Raw genomic sequence first — 24524 nt, 5'->3', positions numbered from 1 at the left:
TGTATTGGTTTGTTTGGCCAGGAACTTGATGCTGCTATATCAAACCTGTCTGCAGAAAGGGGGGAACTGGCTTCCCTCAGCTGAAATGTAGATGTTCAGTTCCAACCCTCTGAGCTGATGCAAAGGATGAGGATGGACGACACACATATCTGATAACACATCATCCCTCAGTTACCTGAAGTATTCATTCTGTGCCATTAAAATGATGACAGATCCCATAAAAATATTACCCTCCACCGTCTGCTCCCACTGGCAGTGAACTATGACCAAGAGGAAAGTTCTTTGTGCCCTGTCAACTCCCCTCAAATAAATAATCATAATGAAAAAAGGCCAGCTATTCTGAAGTTCCTGCTTAGCCAATGTGCTGCTGATTGAAGGTAGCCCTGAGAGGCAGGGAAGGCTTGCAGCCCTTTACAGCAAATGAGAGCTGTGCCTGCCTCATAAATGCCTTGGCTTCAAAAGGAGGTGGTTATGGGCATGAAATGTTTATCATCTTGTACTTGCTTTGCTGCTGCTGCGTTAGTGTGTAAGTAAAAAGTAGTAACAAATAAAGAAGAGGCAGTACTTCAGCCTGCTTTATCTGCTTGTCTGTGCACTTAAATAGGCTCATGGACAAAAGAAGGAGCAGGTGGAGGCAGCTTGGTTTTGACAGAGGTTTGGACTGTGCACTCAAGAGGTTTTCAGTTGCCTGTGAAGGGGAACGTGGTTGGAAGGCTGATCAGTAAACTGACTTTCTGTTAGGAATCACTCTTTGAAATGAAGAAGATGACTTGCTACATAGGTCAGCTTGTGCATTCAAAAATGCCCTTTAAAAGATTACTTGCTCTTTGCACATGATGGAAGCAGCAGAGTTGTTGACCACCTCCTTTTGAGTGTGCCCAGCACTGCCACGTTCTGTGGCACAGGTTGTGTGTCAGTGTCTCTAACACTGTGCAGCACCTTGCATGCTCCCTGCAACTGCCTGTTTCCCAGCTGCCTTTGCTTAGCTCCCACCCTAAATGGGGATCCTGCAGCAGCCTGTGGGGACTTTTACTGTGGTTTTGGTTTAGGGGGTGCATGTGCTTTTGTTTTGCTTGAACAGCATAATTCCCAACACGGGACAGCACTACATTGCTTAAGATGCTTGTCATTTTAAAGGAACTTTTCTAAACTTGTCCTCCTAAAAGCAATATTGCACAGCAGCAGGCAGCCTCCAAAAATCACTGATTTTCCTTTTTCTTCTCTTTCCCTTCCTTTCTCTCTTGTGCTCTCTTTATTCCAAGCCTGTGGATTTGGACGCCTGGGTAAGCTCTATTTTTTTTTCTGGATCTTGCTTATTCCAAGTGTCATATTGTTACTGTGTGTGTACAGATTGTTATTGCTGAGCACAGATGCAGGATTTTATTTTCTGTCATTACATTTTAAAAGGTGTTCAGCTAGAAAATTGCATATTATTTCCTCCATAAAGATTTTCACTGTTTCCTTGTGTGTAGCTTACAGCTGCTGAAACCAAACTTGATCTGGTGATGTGTATTGTTGGCTAAGAGAGTAGCAGAAACAGGAGGAAATGAAGGTTATACCAGCATTGCTTTTTAAGGCCATGAGTTGCATGTGGTTTCTAAAATAGAACCTGGTCACCTGCTTTCAACAGAATGAAAGGTAGGACAAAAAGCCCATGATTTTGTAGGCCTCTTGTCTGGAACAGCGATTGCAGACAGCTCCACAGTAATGGTGATATTTCTGCTGATGCCAGTGGAGGTTGAGTCAAGGCTCCCCTGTGGCTACTTGCTTGGTACAAGCCTTCCTGTAAAGTTCTGCTATTCAGTCTTGGGCATGAAGTACACAAATTGCCTCTTACTATTTCAGTGTTGCCCTTTCAGCTCTGCCATTCCCTTTAGACTTGGCCAGAAACATGCCAGCTAGCTAATTTTGGAGTTAGCTCTGTTCTTTAGTGAATTGCTGTCAATTCCTTCTTCCCATCTTGGAGTCCTTAATAGCGTTTGTTTTTCTCCCCTGTCACCTGGACTGCTACCAGGACTGGAAGAGACTAGGGAAAGCACCAAGTATTAGAATTTGCAGTTGTGAAATGTGGCAAGCTGAGGTGCCCAGCCAAAACATCTCTGCTGTGCTGCTGCAGAGCTGTACCTGCATACCTTTGGGGGAAACTGATAACTCCTCTCAGCAAAGACAGGATGATGTAGAAACTAGGCATTTGATAGACTTGAGATCCTTTCCTTTATCCTTGTAGCTTATTTCCCTGCGTTGCTTCTGACTGATTATCTAGGCATCGTCTTGCTAGTTTGTCTGTGAGTGGTGGAAGTGCTTTGCCAAGAAGATAAATATTTTTGCAGTAATCTTGCCAAGTGCTGTGACTTGCCTTTTAGGAAGTACTTTATAGGCTGAGGTTTGGACCTTTCCTTCTAGTTTGAGTTGCCCTTTGCAGAGAGAGTTTTTGGGTATTTTGTCCTCCAGTAGAGTCTTCTGCATATCCTCTCCCCAAATCTCAGAACCCAAACAGTACTGCAGAGAGATAGTAGCTGTCAGCTGTGGGCTGTGCTAACACTGCACTTTATTCCTGGGTGCCACATTCCTTACTATCATCTGACCCTGCCAATAAGCCCTTTTTTTTTTTTTTTCCCCAAGCAGATTTCTGCCCTAGTTTTCATGTTTAACAAGGTGATGAGGTGGGACTGTGATTAAAAATAATAAAAATCTGGTGATATTTTGGAGTGTGACAAAGCCAAAGCTAATCTGGGAATGGTTATAGCTAGAGTGAAGCCCAGCTCTAGATCAGTTGCACAGTCTGATGTGTGGCATGTTGGTGTCAGTTCAGGACAAGGCTAAGAGTGTCTGGTTTTGTTCATAGAGAATGAACCAATAATATTTCATTACCTCAATTAGGAGCTTGTAAAATATTTCTTTTGGCCTGTCTTTCAGCTAGCAGGCCAGTGCTTGAATCCTTTAGTTGAGCCAGTTTATAATATATAGCTTTAGAAATGTGCTTGCACTGTTTGTTTCTAAATGGGTTACTTGATAAAGGGAGAGAAAGAGGCAGAGAATCACATAACTCTGCCCTGGCTCTTTGTCACTGTTCAAGGCAGCACTGAGATAACCTGAAAAACCTTGGGCTGCAGAAAAAATGTGAAGATAAAGGAAAAATTTGGAAGAGCACCCAACTAGTCCACGGATCCATGCCCATGGGAGCTGTAGCAGCACATTAGTAGTATGCCTTCATTTTAAGAATGTAGTATTCCTTTTGTGAGAATGCAATCCTTGTAAATTCTGACACAATCACAGGGGATTCTTGAGTATTTCTTGAATACGTCTTATACCTAGCTTTTGTACAGAGGGCAATGGCCAATTGCATACATGGTCTTTTATAAATACATCCCCTTTTCCAAGTTTTGGGTGCATTGCTGTGTTCTATAGCTGAGCATGCTCTTTCTTCCATGTCTGTTTTGTTTCTGTGTTCATACTTCTTGGACATCACACTCTGTTCTACACATCTTAGGTGTCATCTCTGGGCTTTGGTCACCTCTTGCACAATATGTTCAAGCCTCCAGTGTAGTTGTGCAGCTTGGAAGTGAAATGCAGCTTTCTGATACCTGATTTTCAAATCAGTGTTATCATATGCATGTTTTTCCTTCTCCTTCGTTTTTTAGTTCTAAAGGCCTTTTTTCAAAAAGCATATTGATGCTTTGTTTGGCACTTGGAATCTCAATCCCCTGTGAAATTGTAATCATCTTCATAGCAGCCAGTTCTGTCTGGGACATCACAAGCTTCTGACTTCAGGTAGGGAATAAGCAGCAGGACTGGAGGAACTCTTAATAAATATCCTATATTCGTTCAAAATGTCCCTAGTTGCCTAACCCAGTTTGGAACAGTGGATATTTCAGATGACACATGCTCTACTATACAGTTTGTACTTCAAACATCATCATAAAGTGTACTAAAGTTTTCAGTAATAACAGCTGGGGATAGAGGGAAACAGAAAGCAACTTTGAAGCAGATCTGTCACAAATAGAGTGTTTCTTTGCATACTTCAATGCGCTGAAACAGCAGCAGCTCTTGAAAACAAGTGAGGCATTGAAAATATGTTTGTGTTGCAAGTACAAGGTTTCTCTGTAACCCCTGGTTCATCATACATTATGGGTGATAACTGGGACAATGGGGGATAATATGGGAGAAATTACTTAGGGGGAAGAATGGGGTTATAGTCTGAGGTTATAGTCTGCAGTTGGGAGATCCAGTTTTTGTTCCTTGACCTCAGTTTTGCAAGAGCCTGGGGAAGTGACTAACAGAATGTTAGTGCAGGGTGCATGGGTGTGGAGGCATTATTCACTGCCAGCTCCAGTGAGGTCAGCTCGCAGTCTAGGGGTTGTCATTGTGGAGAGCAGCACACCCCTAATGTGTCTGCATCTCGGCACCCTACTTGAGAGATTAAGTTTGGGGATTGTGTTCCCTTCCAGAGGGGTTGTAAGGATCAATGTGCTGGATTTCTTGGTGAATGATGTCACACAAACTCACAGGTTGGAAAGGTGTCTGAGTGTGTGGGTTTGTGATCCATGTCTTGCCAGAAACAGAATAAAGCCTCTTGCACACTAGTATTGTTACATTTGATTTGTTACATTGATTTTGTACTTCCAGAATATCCACTATCCCAGGAGACTAGCAATGATACATAATTATTTAGATTAAACAGAAATTTTCTTGAGTTATTGAAAGAATTTATTATTTCACTCTCTTTTCTTTTTTTCCTCCATCATATGAGGCACTTTCCATCTGAATCATGCAAAGGGACCAGTACTGTCTTACTCTTCTTTCTCTTTCTTACTTATTTTCCCCTTAAAGAAATGCAAGTAACCTGCAGAATATTCTGATTTTTATGGGTGTTATGCAGAAAACCTGCAGGAGAATTGGGGTCCTTTGATCATCCACTAGACAATCCCACCTTTTTTAATCTGTTTCATTTAATTTGAAATTTCTTAGTCCTTTTCTATTTAGAAGATCAGTTCAGAGGAATAGCTATGGTTCCCTTACCAGGAAATGGTTATAGTTCTGGCACTTACATAGTACCCATCGGTGCCCCTATTGTTGCTGTGCTTTCTCTTTTGTCAGGCTGCATGTATGGGGTAGCTCATTCTCATCCCTGTTCCCATCTTATTCCAGCTGGTTTCCAGGTAGTACGGCAGCTATAGGTTAAAACAAGGCCAGAGATTTTGCTTTTGATCAAGTGCCTTTGAGAGAGAGAAGATTTAGATATGAGTCTCTACTGCTTGTGTTTTATCCTGGTCCTGTTTTCTGGGATAGCAAATATAGAAACAAAAATATTTATTTTTCTTTAAAAACAAAGAAACCCAGTTCACCACCACACCCCTACAAACTTCCTATTTCATATAATCCTTTTCTTGCCTGCTTATCAACCACCCTCACTGCCTAGATTGAAATCTCTTCTAAGCCCTATTATACCACTGTATTTCCATCAGCAGAGGAGCAGAAAGAAGGACATGCACAGCAACTTGCTTTCAGATGTAATTTTTCTCGTTAGCAATGGCTTTTGGCCGTAAAATGACAGGTCTGAGCCCACGGGGATATTTCTGTCCCAGCTGCTTAATCATGTTGGACCAGCACTTTCTGTGGTCATACCATCATTAGAAGTTAAGAGAATGTTGCTGGGATGCTGTGGACTGGCAGGGTTTGTGTCCATGTTAAGCAGGCTAATCATTCTGGTTTTGAAAGGTCTTCTGCCTGCTGTTAACTTCCATGGCCCCAGAGATTTTGAGGTGGGATGGGGGATGAAGAACAGCCGCCATCTTTTCTTGCTATTGTTTCTTGTTATTTTTAAACTTCAAAAGTTAGATTCAGTTCCATCAATGTCATGTTTTCTTAATTCTGGTTCAGTTTAGGGATGGGAATATAATGAAGTGGTGCTGGCTGTAAGGAGCTAGAAGGCTACAGCTGTTGCTGTGCCCACACAGACTTTTTAGTTGAGCACTGTTTAGCTGATGAATACCAGATATACTGTTTTGAAAGTGTTGTGCTTATAATTTGGAAGATAGAAGAGAAATTCTCTGACAGCCATCTCTCCTCTGAGTCTGCAGCACCAGCCAGAGGAACTGTGAGGGTGCTGATGGGGAATGCACAGAGAGAGCACTTAATTATCTGGATATCCTATGTATGTCTGTTGTAGAGAAGTATTTAATCCTTAGAAGCTTTTGGACACTCCAAGGGGCAAGGGTTTATAAAGAGGAGGATTTGAGGGGATTTGGTGGGGTTTTTTTTCAGGTAAGGTGAAGAACATTTGAGTAATGACTTTCATGATGCGTGGAAAAACAGACATGGATAAGATGGAGTTCTGAAAAAGGGAATGGGAAGGTGTCAGCTTTCTATGATTATATATTTTCATTTTATAAGAAGTGTAAAACCAAGGGTTTGAGTTCAAGTATGATGCTAATAAGAGCATTTCGAATGTCGGGGGATAACCCAAAATGAGCTGCAATTCTTAAGGTTTGTAGTTCCACTGAGGGGATCCCATGCAGGAGTCCTGAGCAGTGATTTATTTTTAGTTCCTTCCAGTCTGTATCACATGTACTTTCCTTGCACTATATTGTTCATTTTTAATTTCTTCTTCTACTGATGCTGTTTTGTTATCCTTCCCAGGCTATGGAGCTGGAACGCAGGGAGGCAGAGTTGAAGCTACAAGAGAACTTCTATAAAGAGCAGTTTTCCCGCATTGAGAAGAAGGTAAGGCTGAGCTGTGTTTATTTCTGGCCCCTGCAGGGGTAGGACATGAATCTGTGTGGATCCAAAAGACAGAGAACCAAGAGGTGTTGTCCTGCAACGTGAACTGTCAGCTGACAGTATCTTTTCTGCCCCCCACCCCTTACGTAAGTGATGAAAAAGCTGCACAAATCTTTTGAGCAATTTGCCTTTGAAAGATAAAGGGTTTTTTAACTGGATGATTTTTAAAAAATGATTTATAGTACTTCAAACTATTATCCTTTTCACCATGGGATTTAGGTGAAAGCTGAATTGAAAAAAACAAACAAGTGCCCTGTTTTTTATTCCTTTTGTTAAAAATCCTTTCCTTAATAAAAAAAAAATCAACCACCACAGAATAAATTTTGCTATAAATATGAATTAAAGTTGTATTATTAATTTTTCTCTGGGGAGCCAAACAGTTCAAAGAGTGGTGCTGCAGTACACTGCCTGCTTCTTGCTGGATAAGCCTTTGAAATGAACATGATTTAAAGAGACACTGTCAAGCATCTTTTAAGCCTGAAATGACCTTTGAAAATCCATTTAGGGATTTGAATCTCTCCCCTAAACGTGGGATTTGCTTCTCTGTTTAATTGTTTACCATGATGAGTTTTTAAAAATTGATGCCATAAAAATAGGAGCAGCCATGCTGTTCCTTATGAACTAATGTGTTCCTCACTTCCTGGCAAAATGAAATAATGTTATAAGTAGTCTTTATTTTTTAATAAATGTGGAGCATAATCTTCTCCAATTTGAAGCAATTAGACCTCCTGACAGGGAGTTGCATACATTCGACTTGTAGTTGTGTTATGTGACTAAAAAGAAGTGCAAACAATGAAAAGGGTGGATTGTAAAGAGACAGAGAAATCAATCAGTTTTACTACCACCATGTAGCAGGATGGTGAGTACGGACCATGGGAAAATTGTAGATTATAGGAACGGTAGGAAGCTGTTGGCATATCTATTCCTCTTTTCATTCCCTCCTACTGTATGACTGTCCATGCTGCATTTTTTTGAGCCATCAGTGGTAAAACATGCCTGTGAGCAAATTCACATGATACAATTTTACAACACTTTAATCCGTACAATTCATTAAAAATAAACTATTAAAACTACCACTCAGTGTTGCATTCGTATTTTAAATTCTATTTCTAGATAATGGGGATTGTTCAGTGAAATTGCAAACAATCTAGCAGCTATCACTCTAATTATCACAGTTGTCCATATGTTCATACGCAAAGGGAATTTTTGCAATTTCTTGGTCCCATGCTGTTTGCTTCTATTATGTTCTTCTCTCCGGATCTGGTTTCATGAAGCGGAAATTGCAAGGCAAACCTGTGTGTCTGTCCTTTATGGACAGTGGAGTGGGGAGAAGTTTGTGTCCAGGCTTCATTGTCCTCTTTTTGAAATCTTTTGTTGTCATTTGTGTTTTCGAGTCCATGTCCCTTGCTACAGGGACACCTTTATAAACGATGTGATGGATATTTTAGTGTGGGATCTTCTTGGGGGAGTAAGGTGGGCTGCCCATAGTCCTATTCAAACTGCAGAGCTACAGAGAAACTGTCTGCTAGTTGTTATGTGTACAAAAGCAAATAGATAAAAAGAACAGGTTTTCTTTCCTCTCTTGAAACACTGCGTAGTTTCTGACCCTTAAAGACTAGCATTTTGCTGGTAATAAAATAGAAGAATGCCTCCAACTGTTAGTCTGGATTGGAGTGGGAGGTGGTGGGGGCTAGAAGGGAAAAGAGAGAAATGTACTTGAAACAGTGTAATAAAGCTTAATTGTATTAGTTTTGAAAAAGGTTTTTGATCTTCTCTGAGGATAATTTTATTCCTATAATGGTTGGAAAGATGGAAAATGCAGCACAGAACAATCTTTTTTATTAGCTGTTGCTTTTATATAATTCTGCTTTTATTTGTTGAATACACGCAGACCTTGACATTTATTTATTTATTTTTCCTTCCACTGTGCTAAAGCTTTCTAACTCAGGCTTAGATATATTTTTATATATCTGTGTATGTGTGTGTCAATATTAGAAAAAAAACTCTCAGTAAGGGGGTGGTAGGGGAGAGCTCTGAAATAGAATTTTGATTTCTCTGCTGTTTTAAGAGGGGATGGTCACTTGAGTGTGGTCACTGATAGTTCAGAGGTGTTTGGCTGCGAGTGAATGAATATGGCTCAGTGTGGAGGTAGCAAACTGAAATTTCTCCTTCTAAGGATCAGGCTATCAGGAATTCCCCTCTCTCCCCCACTGCTGTGCCCAGGTTGGTTTTGTCCCCACTTCTGCCTGGTAACAGAATTCAGCAGTAGGAGACTTAGAGATTTGTTTTTGAAGGATGTTTTGAACTATTGATGTTAAAAATCCAGTACCTTCCCAGTAGGATGCTAAGAGTAATTGTGTTACATACTCCTTACAACATAAGAGCTGCTTGGTGAATCAAACACAGAGACTATCTTGTTTCCTCTGACAGTGGTCAGTTTGCAAAGGCTTTGAAGGAAGAAGAAAAAAACCATCAACAAAACAAAGCCACAAAGAAAACTTTTGGAGAGCAGCTTTGAGAAGAGTCTTCCTAAATGTTGTCAGTTGGAGGCAGACACGTGCCCTGCTGCACGAGAGTTTATTTTCATTCAGTATTTTTATTCACTGAAAGTTGGATTGGTGCCATTGTTCTTCTATGCGTCTCAGGCATTTTTCCTGGAGCCCTGTTTAGCTCTGTGCCTCCAACATTATATGTTGCCACAGGTTAACTTAGGTACTCTGTAAATTCTCTGTTACTAGTTTCAAAATATTTTTTTGCATTCAATATCCTTTATATGAAAGAAATAAAATAAATTCTCCTCATCTGTAGAATTCTGTTCCCTCTTTTACCTTTCCATTAAACTGAGCAGTCCTTGCCTTTTCAGTCTCCACTTCTGTGAATGATTTTTTTCCAGGTTTCTCATTCTACTTGTTTGTCTTTTGGCACTTTCCCCCTAGCAGCTCTGTCTTTGAGATGTATTGACCAGAATTGAACTCGGTAGTTCCCTTGAATGTAGCAGATTGTGTGAATACATTATCCTTTTATTTTGTAATCTTTAAAAGAGTACTGTAATCTACTGGACAGAGCACAGAATTGGAAGGAAAAACCTGCTCATTTTCTAATAGCCGTTTCACTTTTGGGAGTTTGAAACAATTATTTAGTCTATCTATCTCAGTTATTCCATCTATATGATGGAATAGCTTATAATGGGAGGCCAAAGTGTTGTGAAACAGTAAAGCTATAAAAATGCTAAAAAGGCTTTGCCTTTAGTTTTGCATGAGGTGAACTACGGGTGTACCTTATTTCAAACAGATCTTGAGAAACTCAGTTTCTCCAGACAGTCTTATTACCATTTTCACAGGAAAAGGTATGTATGAAAAAAATAATTGCAGTATTTCAGCTTTTGGGGTTTTCCTTGCATCTTCTACTAAAGCACTGGAAGAAATGAGTACAGCAGTTCTGTGTCACAGTGAGAATCTATCTAGTTCAGTATGCTGGTCCTGGCTGTGACTGAAAGTTGAATGTCCAGGGATAACTGTAGGAACTGAACTGGTGGGAGAAGAGGTTGTGGTGTCTCCTTGACTGGAGACAGTCCAGGAGCATCTGGACACAATCCTGTGCCTTGTGCTCTGGGATGACCCTGCTTGAGCAGGGAGGTGGGACAGTTGACCCACTGGGGTCCCTTCCAACCTGATCAAAGCAGGGTTATGGGGTGCTTGCCCCAAATGCTTTGACCATCCTGGCTAGTCATTTTTGGAATTTCTCATGTATTTAATCCTCGGAGGGTTGTGAGCCAGGACTGTGTGCACAGTGCTGGGGATACGGGGGGACTGTGAACATGTGTGGCAGCTGTGTCAGAATCACAGAATCACTGTTTGGTTCTCTGTTTCTTTGTAGTGCCTGACACTTGATTTGCACTTCTGACTTGTGTTGAGCAAATGCCACACACTGCTGCTGCTGGCAGCATTTCGGTGTTTTGAGTGCAGATTTGAATATATACAGTGGGTGTACTGGGATTAAACCAATGCTGGGATTAGTGGCTGGGAATATTCTTCCCACTGCACCCTTCATTGTCAGATTGTCAGGGGTTGTGTATGTGGGAAGGGATGGTGGGCTTCATTCTGCCTGCAGTGTTGTGCATGCTTCTTAGGGATTTTTTTAAAATCAAATTTTATTGAACAAATTCCTTGCTGAGGATCATGACACTGGTAAAACCCTTAATCTTCATCACTTTAACTCGATAGTTTGTTGTAGTTGTGTGTTTCTGTCTCTTGGGTCACTTGTATGTTTTTGTTTTGGAGGGCCTGAAATATTTTGGTAATCAGGAAAATGAGAGGGAAAAGCTCCTTTGAATTGACTGTTTCTTAGATGAGTGTGTGTGATTGCAGGGTTGGAGCTGGTGATACAGACATTCCATTCCACACCTGTGTTTCAAATGTGACTGTCTAATCTCCAATAAGTAATCCAGTAGTGAGACCTGACTAATTTGTTATAAGTGGTTAAACTTCTAACTCTGACTTGTTTCAGTCATTTTATATCTCATCCATGTAATTTGAATTATTTTGTAAATTGTGTCTTCTCTCAACTGTTTTGAACAAAGTTTTGTACTGTAGTGTTCTTCTGGCTAGGACAGAGTGAGAGTTAGGCTAATAACCTGTAGGGAGAACCTTAGACAAACTCAACTTGAGAAGCTCAAGATGATGTTTTTTCATGCATTTATTTGTTACTGAGAAGCAGGGAGGGAGATGGAGGAGCTTATTGTTAATAGTTAACATATATACTGCTCAGAACTGGGATTTTTATTAGGGATTCTGTGTGTATGCTTTGTCCTGCTTTCTCCAAGCAGTAGAAACATCCTTTAAAAAGTATAATAAGAAAGAAGTGCAGTCTCTCCTGGAACCCTTCAGATGCCAGGAGATTTCACTTAGCATATTAGTTGTATATTTTCTCCCAAGTAAATATTTGTTTGACTTCTTTTGCTGTTTGGCCTCTTGCTGAGTTTAACCTGACAAAAGCTAAGGGCAGTGCTACACTACATCAAAAAACGGGCAGTGCTTTGGAGTAGTGTAAAACAGCAGAGAGAGGCTGAAGGTAATCTTGGAAGATAAAGTTAAACTCCTTGCTGTAGATGATGCCTCTTCTTTGTTTGGATTTTCCTAAGCTCTGGCTCCCACGTTATCTCTTGTTAGGCGGCTGTGGACTACTGTGAGCAGTGGGTGCATTAATATGCAACGTTTTTCTGCTTGTACTTTTTCAGAGCAGTAAGTAGCACAAGAGGTATTCATAAACTGTAGAGTATTTGTGCAAGTGGGAAAGGAATGCATTGAATACATACCTTTTTTATTAATAAGGTTGACTGCACCTTTTTCTCTGCTTGACTTCACAAATCTAGTAATTTTGTGTGTGGTATTCATCTTGTTTGGTTTGTTTAAATTAATCTTTTTGCCCTTGTACTTCCCATTTAATTCATGTTTGTAAAGCATTTAGGATGTGTAAAGAATGGGAGCGAAGTTATTTTTGTTTGTTATTCTTATTGGCCTTGATCCTTCTTCTTGGAGCTGTCTCCCATTTTGGTGTGCCAAGGTCACCTCTACATGCAAGTCTACTGTTATTTCTGGTTTATAGCTGGTAACATGTCTCAATAAAAAATTCTGCAGAAAAAAAGTGATAGAAGCCTGAAAAAAAAGCCTTCCAGAACAATACATTCATGTTGGATCTTCATCATCAATTTAAAGCAGATTCTGTGGGGCTGTACCAACTGATGTCACCTGCTGAAAGTAGGAGAGGATTTCTATTGAAGGGGATGAGAAATCCATTCCTTGAGTTGGGATGCCAGGCTTGTCTGTATCCTTGAGACCTAGGGATCACTTGCCTACCTTTGAAAAAACAATCTGTGTTGAAGTATTATCTCCAACCAAACCCTCTGCCCTCTCAGTGGGAGTTAAAGATCCAGTGCCCTTTGATAAATGAGTTGATATGTCCTGGCAGGTGTCACTGACACCATTTGCTTTCTCCTCTAATGTCTTGGGGCTGTGTGTGAGCTCTTGCCATGTGTGTAAGGGCTGCTTTGTTTGCCTCCAGTCTCAGCCTTGCCAGCCACCAGCTTACTGCTCTAGCCAGTGCTGTGGGTACCTGGAGGAAGAACAGCTAGTGTGAAATGAACTTCTGGTCTTAAAAAATGTGTTTTCCTTTCAGAAGAATTTCTTGTCCCCATCTTCATAATTGAACCTTAAAATATTCTTTACAATTTCATTTTCATTTCTTATCTAGTTTGTTCAGTTCTCTATTCATCCCCAGCCCTTCCTGCAAGCCCTTCCTCTCACAAACTCACCAATGCTTTCTTTGAACTTACAACATCTATGATCCAAAAAATCAGTTTGCCTTTCAAGCCAGCAGAGCAGTACAGCTAAGCACCCAGTTCATCAAACTGTTGATTTAATCTTCTGAACATAAGAATAATCCCCAGTGTAGTTTTCTGAAATAGGTTGACAAGATCCATCCTAATCATTCAGATCACTTCCAGTTGCTCAGGTTGCCTGTCTGGATGCTGTTCTCAGGTGGCAGTGGCTGTATCAGTCTCCCAGGGCACAGCCTTTGATATTTAGAGGATGGAAGATCCTGTCTCTTGTGTGAATTAAATTTCTGAATGGGAACAAACTGAAAAGGGAACAAACCTGAAATCATCATCTGAACCGGTTCCAACATTCTATCCTCTTTTCCTTTTCAGTTTTTCTTAGGCTTTAAATGTCATGCTGGGGTAAGAACACAACAGGGAGGGCAGCATCCCTGATTTCTGCTTTCTGTGGACATCCATTAGGGCTGAACAGCATCTTTAGAGGAGGCTGATGCTCCTGCTAGTCTCTCTGTCTGCAGGGAGAGGTTCTTTCCTTGTTGTTGGTGGCCAACACACAAACTGACATCCAGTACCTTGTGCTCAATTCACCCATTTAATGGCTTTTTTTTTGTGGGAAGCCTGTGAAGTTTAGTAGTTAATATACCTCAGTACACAGCTTTTAGAGATCAGATAAATTGATTGGTAATTTGATAAACTCCAAGAACATCTATAATAGGGTAACTAAAACGTGTTAGATGTCAGCACAGTCTCTGCCTTCTCTGCAGTGTGTATGTTCTCTCTTCAATATGTGTTGACTGCTGTACAGTACATTACATCAAATTACAAGCAGCCTCTATGCAAACAGCAGCTAAGTGTTTGCTTCCTCTTCAGCGTGCACGATTAGTGCAGAGATGCGTTTGCAGTCTGTGTGCTGAAGGGTGAACTGTCAGAGCCTTACGGTGATTTTGTTTCCCTGGCATTTAGAGTATCTTTGCAGAGGGAGAGAATGATGCTTATGGGCTGCTTCATCTTGGAGGAATCCATCCTCAGGCTCGACTTGTGAAATAAATGTGGCAACGTGTGGTTTGAACTTAGTGTCTTAACACTGAATTTAGCAGCTGAATTTAGATAACAATCTGGTATCTGGTCTCATCAGTGTATCACTATGAAGACTTGTTAAAGGCAGAACAAAAAGACCTAGAATGTGATCTTGTCTCTTTGTTAGAACTTAACACTGGAGCATTTGTCAAGTCTAGTCCAAAATGAGCAAAACAAGAGGTTCTTTTGTCTTACTTCTGAGAGCTTTCCCATTATCTAATGTTTCTGATACCCTTCCTTGGCATTTTTTATTCAACCCAATTTTCCCTTAATTTAATTCATTTTCTCATTGCCTAATAGTTTAAATTTCTGATTCCTCCCTTTTTGTGTCATTTGAATGCTTGTTTATTAGCAGGATTGATATTTATAAATGTGTCTATCTATATTTACATAGATAACACTGTTACCAGTAAAACCAATGCTACTCTTCTAATGGAAAGCAGCACTGCACACCTCCCCAGGTGTGAACACACGCACTGTCTGTCTCTCACCTGTTTTTACTGAGGTGCAGTTGTACCTCAACAGCAACTACATCACCCTGCTGCAATAAATACCAGTACTGCCTGTTACTTCCCTGTAATTCACCAACCAGTGTACAATTAATTTCTGGCCCTGTTATTGCACTATTGGCTATTTTATGAGGCTGTAGAGAGTTAGCACAGTGAATTGATTAAATATGTTGCAGACCTTAGGCTGGATTCTGTGTGTCTGCTGGGATTTCGATGATTGAAGCTTATGCTTCTCTTGGGATATTCCAGATTTAGACTTAGTCTTGGAAATTGGTTCAGGTAGACAAAACTTCCCTATGTGTGGTATTCTTGCATAAGAGCCTGACTTTGGGGAATCTGAGATTTCTATTTCAGCTCACAGTGGTCCTTCCACATATGGCATGAAAAAGGCATTACTATTAGGACTTAAAAATAAAGCCAACACCGGGATTCGTTTTGAAAAGGTCTTAAAATTATGGTTCTGCCCTTACAGAATATGCTGTCATCATGTTAATGGAAAATATGGCTAATAATTACTCTATAAATTGACTCCCCAGAACATCTCAAATTTGTGCTGAATTAAGTAGTCCAAAGATCAGACTTTAAAAAGGAACTACTCCATATTTACAGCGACTGTACCTTCTGAAGTGTTTAGTAGTTTACTGTGGGTGTGTTAAATACATGTTTCATGACAGCCTGGGGCCACTTCTCTGAAGGTTTTTTCCCCATCTGCCAGTCATTTTAAAGAAACATAAATAAAAGAGCTACTCCAATTTCTTGAACATATAATGCACATTCCCCAGAGACCAGGGTGACTCAGAAGTAGCTTGTAAATAACATGTTCAATGTTTTTAAATAGATGTGTACCATCAGGCTTGCAGTGAGGTCTTCAGCCACTGCAGACTTGCTTTGCCTGTCACAAAATCTCCTGATTTCATGATGAGGAGTGGATTTGTGCTTGGTTGTTTGGTTTTGGGGTTAATTGGTGGTTAGCCCATACATTCTGCTGTTTTGGGGTTGATAGGTGGTTTTGGGGTTAATTGGTGGTTGGCCCATACATTCTGCTGCCCCAAGGATGCCACAGTTTGCCATTAAACACCTTGGCTCAAATGAAAGTTTCCTGGCTCACCCATTTGCATTTTAGCCCCATTGTAAATAAATATGAAATAATGGCTAATTTTGGTTTGTTTTTTTTAGTTAAAAATAGTAAATATACATCTCATATGCAGTAGAACCATCTGGGAGTTGAACACTGACAAGTGTGGAGAGGAGGTTGCCCTGATAGGTGTTCAGCAGTGGAGTGGCCAGCAGGTAAAAGATGTTGCCCTGCACAGGGGACAGCAACAGTGAGGAATGGCCCCAGAGCCAGGATATTCTGAGAGGCTGCTGAATCTGTGCCCATCTCCAAGAGGCCACAGAGGAGCAAGAGATGGGAGAAGAAAATGTGGGAGCTAAGATAAAGCTCTAAGCCTCTGGTTTGAGAAGACTTGTAATTAATAGGTAATTTTATGAGAAGAGCTAGCTTTTATTTTCCTTCCCAGTTACTGCATTTCAGGTCTTTTAATAAGAAAACCAGCTTAATTCCTTCTCCTTTCTTTTCCCTCCCCATTCTTCTGAACAGAAGCCAATTTTTTTCTTTCATAATTTCAAGCTGCAAGGTTGCTTTGGGCTTGCATGCCTAGGTCAATTGAGGAGTGCCTGAGTTGTGGATTTTTTTTTTTCCCCTAGAGATGGCTCATGATATACTGGATGGTACACAGAAATGATCTAATTTGCCCTGACATGCAGCAAGCTTTGAACTGGCTGGACTGTGGCTCTTGATGAGAGAAGCCGACTCATATGGGCGTGTTGCACTGTGCTGCCTGTCTGAGCGTGTATATGCATTTTTTTAACCTCATTTTTCATAGTAGTTATGTATACCACAGAATTTCCTTTGGCTGTTTAGGGAATTAAATGTAGTGTATGAGACCTTTCACCTTTAGGTCATTTGTTGAGATGCAGCTTCCGTTCGCAGCAACAAAAAGCCATTACTGCCTGATGGCTAATCACTCATTTGTGTGGCATTGAGACAACTCTTCCTTCAGCTAGAGACAAGAGTTTGCTGCAGGAAGAACAAAAAAAGGCCCCCAAAATAGTGTCCTAACTGTCAGTTTCTGTGATAGGCACAGGGCGTCCCAGGGAGGAGCACAGCATTAGTCCATGCTGGCTGCAAACAGAACAGTGCTGGGTTTTAAGTTTGTGTGTTCATTTTTTCTGTGGAGAGAGGATTTACTTCCAGGTCTGAAGTGTATGTGGTGTTTGCTGTTATTCCCTCCTGTTGTTCCCCAGCAAAAGCATAGTTCTGTACCTTCTTTGTATTCCTGTTGTCTGAGCTCACACCGTCTCCACTTGAAGAGCTTGAATTTTTTGCTTGGTGTTGTCCAGATATAGGTGGAATACTGATACTTTTCTTTTTCATGAGCCTGAAAAAAAATCCATTTATAAAAAACACTGTTTCCCAAGCCTCCTTTTCTTTATCAGCTATAGCAACAAGCCCCTGATAATTAGGATGCTTATATCAAAATGTTTCTTCTGGAACGTTAAGCCTACCTATATTTCCTTTTCATTTAATGCCAAGTTCAAGGCATTTGTTGTTGCTTGTATGCAATAATCCTTACTGTCAGACTGTGTCTGGAGATTAAATTCTGAGTAGATTTAGCTTGCATCTATGGGTGTGTGGTACACTGTGCATGTGGCATTCTTCCATTTATGTTCCTGAGAAGTCTTGGCAGCAAGACGTTGTGAGATCTTTTCAGGCTTAATAAGTAATTATTCCTATTATTGTTGTTTAATGGGCTAAAAGTGAGACCTGCCTTTGTTGCCTTTCCTCTACCTGGATTCTGTAATGAAAGGACCATAACTAAGCTGGTGGTGCCTGAAAGGTGTGTAAGGCCACGGGTGACATCCTGCTCCAGGGGTGTGTCCTGAGTGGTCTCTGTGGAGTACAGGAATGAAGGAGTTGTGTGGCTGCTCCTGCTCTCTTTGGGTGTTTGATTTTCATGTTAATATCTACAGCTTAATAGCCCTGCTGTGAAAATGCCTCTCTCCATTGACTGGAGGTCTGTGGTCCTTCTGGGCAGCTCTTTGGAGCCTTCCCTCTTTGCCAGCTGCAGAGGTGTCTCCTCAGTGCCCTTATAGAGGAGGCAAAACAGCTGCATTAAAAAACAGCCGAAAGAGAAGATTGCTAAAAGCAGAGAGAATGAGACTGTCAAATGATGGAAAGGAAATTGCTTACAAATATTTTATATTTCTTTCTTATCCTTTCTGCCATCCTTTCTCTTTTGTCCTCCTTGTGGTTTATTTTTATCTTAGGATCAACATCGTATTTATTATCTGTTTGCTGTGTGGCGAATTTCAATCTTTTGAGTACAAAATACATATAAAATACAAAAATATAATACATATAAATATATATAAAAAGATACTAGTATTCCTTTCTCTGGAATAACTGATGCTTTGCAGGGCAAACTAGAGGTTATGCGACAGTGGTATTGTAAAGGCAGGCCAAAGGAATCTGTGTTAATCCATCTTCTTTTTCTGTTATCAATGTTTTGTTTTATATTTTACTTTCCTTTCTAAATAGTAATCAATATCTCTTTGTAGAAATAGCTTAATAACTTTTTTTTGCCACCTGTAAAATACATTGTTGCTTTATCATGTGTGTCCAACTATCACTAATAAGGGAGAATGACATAAAGTTATCCTTTGTAATACTGTTTTTGAACTGTATCTGAGAACTTTTTCCAGGTATTCATTAACTGAGGTTTCTGTCTCACTGGAAGATAAGTGAACATTGTCCCCATTTTAGAAGTGAGACCTTAATGCTTAAGGTTAGTATTTGCTATAATAGCTTTTGTCTCTTCACTTTTTGGTTATCTGGGTATGGTGTATTTCTTCAGATGTGCTGATTACCCATAAGTTGAGCTTGAAGTTTTGAATAATGAGCTCCTGAGCATCTCCAGACAGAGCCACGAGCCAGCAGGCACCTCTGAAAGTGCAGATCTGTCTGTGTCATTAACCGTGTACAGTGACCTGTGAAGTCCTAGCGGTCTTTTGGGCTGTAATCATTAAACCAGTCTCTCCTACTGGATAAAATGGGCAAAGAGCCTGCAAGCACAGTGAGAGAACCTTGGCTGAAAATACAAATATCTTCAGAAAATGCTCTGGGAGTAATAGTAATAAAGAAAAAGTACAGTGGCAAAATAAATTGCTGCTGATACAATTTTTCTTCCTCTCTCAAGTTTGCCTCTAGTATGGCAGTTTTTCTCCCTTCAATAAATAAATGCAAAGATAGGAATTGCTGCCAAAAACTGTCACATTTCTGGAACTTTCAGCCCCTGATTATTCACATTAAGCCTCTCCCCCCCCAGCAGTACAGTATTCTGAATATGTACACCCACCATTCTGTCAGATCTGTGCAGTCTGTGTCTGGTTCATCTTCTGTGTCTTTGATGTGCTCCATAACGTAGGCAAAGAGAGGTCTGATAGTCTCTCTAAAAACCTGACAGTTTGTGTGACAATCTGTCCACGAATCCACAGGCTCCTTGTCAACCAAATGAGCCTTTGAATATCAGAGGTTTCAGAACAGCGCTTGCAGTATTGCATATGCACCAAGGGGAGAGTACAACAGGCTTGCTTGTAACCTGAGAGATGTCTGCGTTTTCCTTAATCATTCCAGGGACATCTCATCATTGCTTGTTGGCTGGTTCTCAGCCCCGCACATGTCGGGGTTATTTAGCAAAGCTTGATTTACTGGAAACTGCACATGGAGAATAATTTGTAGTTGGGGGTAGAGGAAAAACCCTGAGAGGGGGTGGAACTTCCAGGCTTTGCCTTACTTCTGTTTTTCAGTGTTTTTTTGTTTGTTTCTTATAGTAACTCCCTTCCCTTCAGTTCCTTTACGCATGCAAGTGTATGGATGTGATGCATTTTCTTTAGTGTTCTCCAGTTCTCTTGCACATCCTGTTGCCTTGGGTTCCTCTGTTCTGCCTTCCCCTGGGAGCCCAGTGTAATTGCATTCCTTAGCTACCTGTTGTGTAAAAGGATGGGGTCATGAATTTAACTTAGCTTTTTTTTTGCAATTGGAACAGGAAGTGTTAACTGGGCCAGCTGCTGCAGTTTATAAATGGGACTTAGGGATATTCTCAGCAGAGAAAGATGGAAGTTTTAGCTGCAGCATAACTGTCCGAGGTGGTGGGAGTTTTGTTGGAGGCTCTGTCAAATACCAGCTTTGGCATGACGGCATTAAACCTTAGTTAAAATGTTCCTTCCTTTTTTCCCAAAATAAGCTCCTGTGACAGGCCTGACAGGGGAATGTGTTTTGTATCTTTTTTATTGTATGACAAGTATTTGATGGCTGCCAATTTTGTTTGATGGGTTTTTTTCCCTCTTTATTCCCCCTTGAAAGTGCTGGTCAGCCTTTGAGTGAAACTTCCACCTGCATTTCTTAGCACTCTTGATATTCTGGCAATTTCCTTCTATATTCTCCGTTTCCCTTAGCATCGATTTTCTGCATTCCTGTCACTCTCTTATGGACAATACCCAGTTGTTTGAGGCAGCATCCTGTGATCTCAGAGTTCATCCTGACTGTGGTGGATGTGCTGGTAGGACCCAGGTAGCCCTGCAGGATCAGATGTGCAGCTGCCCAGCACAGGTGCTGTGCCCTTAATGCCATTGGCACCACGTTATCCACACAGGTCAGCCATGTGCAGGACTTCTCTGAAGCAGATGCTGAAAGCTCTTGATGTTTAATCAATGCCTGGGAAGCCAGTTTACCTGCACTTGTCAGGTGTAATTGATTTGGGCATTTATTGTGAATTCCTCACCTTCACTAAACTTCCAGCTGGGAGGAGAGCAGGGTGATATTCTCCTACAGCAGTACTGGCATTAATCTGGGCCTTTCACAATGCTGTTGCTGTCCTTTTCAGAAAGCCTGAGTTACCTGCTGGAATTTTATGGCCTTTCTCTTTGAAGCTGCTTTTACTTTCCAGAGTTTGTTTAAAGAATTGGCAGTGCTTTGTTTGTAGTCTTTCAGAAGAGTGTGCTTTAAAGCAACCTCATATAAACACAGTGTTTCTTTCTCTTTTCTCCTTCCTCCCCTTTTAATTGCTTCTGTAGTAATAATTTCTTTTTTGCTGGTTGCCTTTCTGACTTGAAGATAACATGAGGCTTTTCTGCATATTTCCAGTGAGGCACTGGAAGCTTTTGGAAGTTCCTAATACCATTTTGCTGTGGGGTACCTGTTTTTAATTAGACTCTTCCCAGGGTACCTTCATAGACAGTCTGACTCCATGTGCTTTGGGGGCTGTAGCTTAACCTTTTTGTACCTAATTTGCCATCCACAGGATGATCCCAGCCATGTTTCTTCTCCCCTGCTCTGCCTCCCTCAAGCTTTGTGTGGAGATAGGTGTTCTTTGGGGGATTTTATCTTTGAGAAGCTTTCTAAATATGCTACAGAATTAATATTTTGCTTTCAACTCAGGATAATATTGCAGACATGAGAAGATCTGTTCAAAGAGGAATGTACTTCTGTTCCTGACTAGTTTAACTTGCCTGTGTTCTTACTGTGGACACTACTCTCTTTATGCTTTCTCTGAATCTTAATCCAAAATTTATGATCTCACAGCTTATTGCTGAAGGAAAGAATAGAATGGAACAAATTCAATGCTCTCATTTCATTATTGGTCTCAGCGGGAGGAGTGGATGAACCCACACATGAACAGCAAACAACAGAGCTGTGTTTAGAAGTTGGCTTTGGCTGAAAAAAAATCTTTTTTTTCCATATCAGCAAGCTGTTTGTAGTTCCTTGCATCTTTTCTCTGTTACCTTTTAAGAAAAAAAGCTTATAAATTTTCAAAAAAGCAGTTTAACCCTTAACTTCTGTGCTCCAGTGAATATGCTCTATAGGCATGTTTCTCTTCCTTGTTAATTGGCTTTTATTTTTATGTGCATTTGATGGGAAGGAGGAAATGTGAATGAGCTAACTGCTTGCTGATACCAGCAAATGGGCTGAGCAGAAACGCCAGAGGAGTGAGCTCAGGAGGTGAAGAGATTGTTTCTTGCAGCGTATTCTGAAATTCCCAAACTCCCTGTTTTGGACCAAAGCTGATAGCAGTGATTGATTGTGTGGGTTGATTTCAGCACATCCATAGGGTCATCCAGTGAACAGATTGGTTCGGCTCATCTGCCTCTGTACCTGTGGGAGGGATGCAGGTACATGGGGTAATTTTTCAAATCTGTTAGGAGCTGTTTGCATGAGACTTCTGAGTGGTGAGGATGAACAGCCTGATCTACAGTGCGTGTGAACCAGCAACCTGCTGAGCTGTGGGGAGCCTGGGTGTGCCTTTGCTTCCCTGAGGCACTGCTGGGAGCAAAGGGGGCTCCCAAAGCTGGCACTGACTGATGTTTCTCTGCAGCTTCCTGGAGTTCCTCATGGCAGCAGCTGCATCCTGGGGATGTGTGTGTTGCCTGTCCCCAGGAGTGTGCAGGCAGGCCACAGTTGTGCTGCTTCTCAGGATCTGAGATGCGAGGTCTTATTTCTGGCTTCAGTAGCAGCTGGAAGCAGGAATTTGAATGTCTTCCAGCTGACATTTGATATGTAAGAAGTAATCTTTGCTTTCCTTACCTGTTTGTCCTAGAAATTTGCAGCGCCCTTGTGGGGCACACCGTGTATTGCCCCACTCACAGCACTGCCTCTTGTGCTCTTTTGGGTTTGAGAGGGGCTTGCAAAGGGCACTTGGCTGCAAGCTGGTGAGCGTGGATGTCAGGAGAAGGGATCGAAGCAACACGTCTGTCAGGTGCGAGGCAGATTGCACCATCTAATCTCCCGGCTGTCGTCTGCAGCATTTGTCAAAGCCCCCACTGCCCTGCTCCGTTTCATCACAGCTATCACTGGCATCCATCTAGGCTGGCAGCATTTCAACAGCTGTTAATCCTCTTTGTATCTCTAAACACCGTGACCACTGACAAGCTTCTATACTCTGAGGTGTCAAAATATCTCAAGATATCTGAGGTGATGGTGGTTGGGTTTGTTGGTTTTAAATCAAGACACCTTCCAATCTATTGACCCGAACTAAACCTGATGGAGAAATCTTTGTCCCAGTGTCAAGTTTTTAATGCTGCTGCTTACTGTTCACAAATAATTTCACCTGAAATCTGATTGGTTTTGATTTCCTCATGCTTGTTTTGCTCAGTTTTCTATTTTACATGTTACTGCAAGTAGCACGTTTCACTGAAGTTGTAAGGAATGTGGTTTAATGTCAGTGTGAGAATGAGCTGGCAGGGTTTTCTCTTTGTGTTTCAATTACTTTCCCTCCTGAAACAACCCTGAGAACTCAGTCTTCTGCTATTATGTTTTCTTACTTTCTTTGCTATATGTTCTGGAAAGGGCCTGGGCAGTGTAGTGAGGTGTAGTAGTGAGTGTTGGAGTTTCTCTGCATGTTTGCAGCCAAGGAGGAATGCTGAATTAAAATTACTCCAAATTTAGCTCTAAGTTTTAAAATTGATTCCCTTTGGAAGGGAATTTTTAGCACAAGGGTGTTTTGGGAGAGTGAAGAGCAAGGGCATAGCAGCAAATCTGTTGTAGAAAAACAGCAGGGTAAAGGAAAGTGGTTCTGTTGCACTTTAGGCTCTGGTTATGTATTTTTACAACTTCTTGGTGTTTTTATTATTTGTTACGAACCATCATTTAATAGCAAGGAAAAATCTTTCAAACTAACATTGCTTTGCTCTGCTTTGTTTGTTTGTCCTCTCTGGAGAGCTCTCTCCCCATATGACAAAGCTCTAATGTTCTGAAGTTGACTCCCCTAAGGCTCAGCTTTATTGAGAGAAGTGAAACATTTTAGGTGGTTCATTCATTCTTTCTGTGTCTTTTGTTATTTGAGCCTTTACGGTGTCCTTTGGTCCTGTTTTTAAACTTATTTCTGCAACTAAGACTGTCAGGAGCTTTATTTAATAATAGTTGAGGTCTCGTGTTCAACTTTTTCTTTGTGAGCTGCCATTTTATCTCAAGCATCAAATATTGTGAAAGTAAATTAAAAGCAGTGTTCGTGTCTTGTAATTTCGTGTGGAATTTTCTCTCTTTTACTGTACCACTGAATATCGTTTTATGAAGATAAAGGACTTCACTAAGACTACAGACAGCTCAGACTTTGTTTCAAGTGCAAATAGCACACGTTGATCCTGCTGAATAACCCTTGTGTGGAGGCGACCCTGCTGAAGTTGGGGGAAGTGCTCAGGTGGTTCCTGCCTTAGCTCCTCATTTGCAACTGTATTATAAAGCCCTCGAAAGTTCTAGGCCACTGAAACGTTCTCTCCTGCCATAGCATGGTGGTAAACTGCTGAAAATGAAGCAGATCTTGTGTCTGAAGTAGTATAGATGAGAATACTTGGAAAATTACTCTCTGTTAGTAGAAGGCCCAGATCACAGAACCTGCTGTGTCTGTGCCCACGCTGAAAGGCCCTTCTCTTGCCCATTTAGCCCTTTTGGTGCTCATTTAATGTTTAGGACAAAAGGGAATGTGACTTTCCCAAGGTTAGAAAGGGTCTAAAGGCCAAGGAAAATGTATTTTAAAAATCTGCTTGTTGAACAAACTCAGATTTAAATGGTAGCCTCCTGTTTTTATTACTTGGAGAAGGATTTAAAGGTACTGATTCATACTATTAGAAATATTCATTGGGGTTTAGAGTTTTTGAAGGGGAGAGGTCTGAATCAACAGCAAGAGACCCAGGTGGATCACAGGGAAAGACGTTTCCTTTTCATTTTTAAAACTCAACAGCTTTATCTGTAGGTTGAAGGTGTTCTGTGC

At 41.0% G+C, this 24524-nt stretch overlaps 1 protein-coding gene across 6 annotated transcripts in view; it reads left to right on the top strand.

Moving 5' to 3' along the window:
• CHCHD6 (coiled-coil-helix-coiled-coil-helix domain containing 6) overlaps positions 1-24524 on the top strand; it is a 109020-nt gene that overhangs the window by 30140 nt on the left and 54356 nt on the right. For 4 of the 6 annotated variants that reach the window (XR_015806049.1, XR_015806048.1, XM_088171444.1 and 1 more), the window contains 2 exons: positions 1263-1283; positions 6640-6723. Coding sequence is in view for 3 of the 6 variants with exons in the window: in XM_088171444.1 (XP_088027570.1) it covers positions 1263-1283; positions 6640-6723 (105 nt within the window). In the remaining 3 variants the exon portion in view is untranslated. The remainder of the gene's footprint in view (positions 1-1262; positions 1284-6639; positions 6724-24524) is intronic. The other 2 variants (XR_015806050.1, XM_014871957.2) reach the window with 1 other exon arrangement.

Source organism: Sturnus vulgaris, chromosome 11 (genome assembly GCF_052056855.1).
Source record: "Sturnus vulgaris isolate bStuVul1 chromosome 11, bStuVul1.hap1, whole genome shotgun sequence".
NCBI classification, from domain to species: domain Eukaryota; kingdom Metazoa; phylum Chordata; class Aves; order Passeriformes; family Sturnidae; genus Sturnus; species Sturnus vulgaris.
Note: the sequence above shows the minus strand (reverse complement) of the source record. Positions and strands in the feature narration are given on the sequence as shown.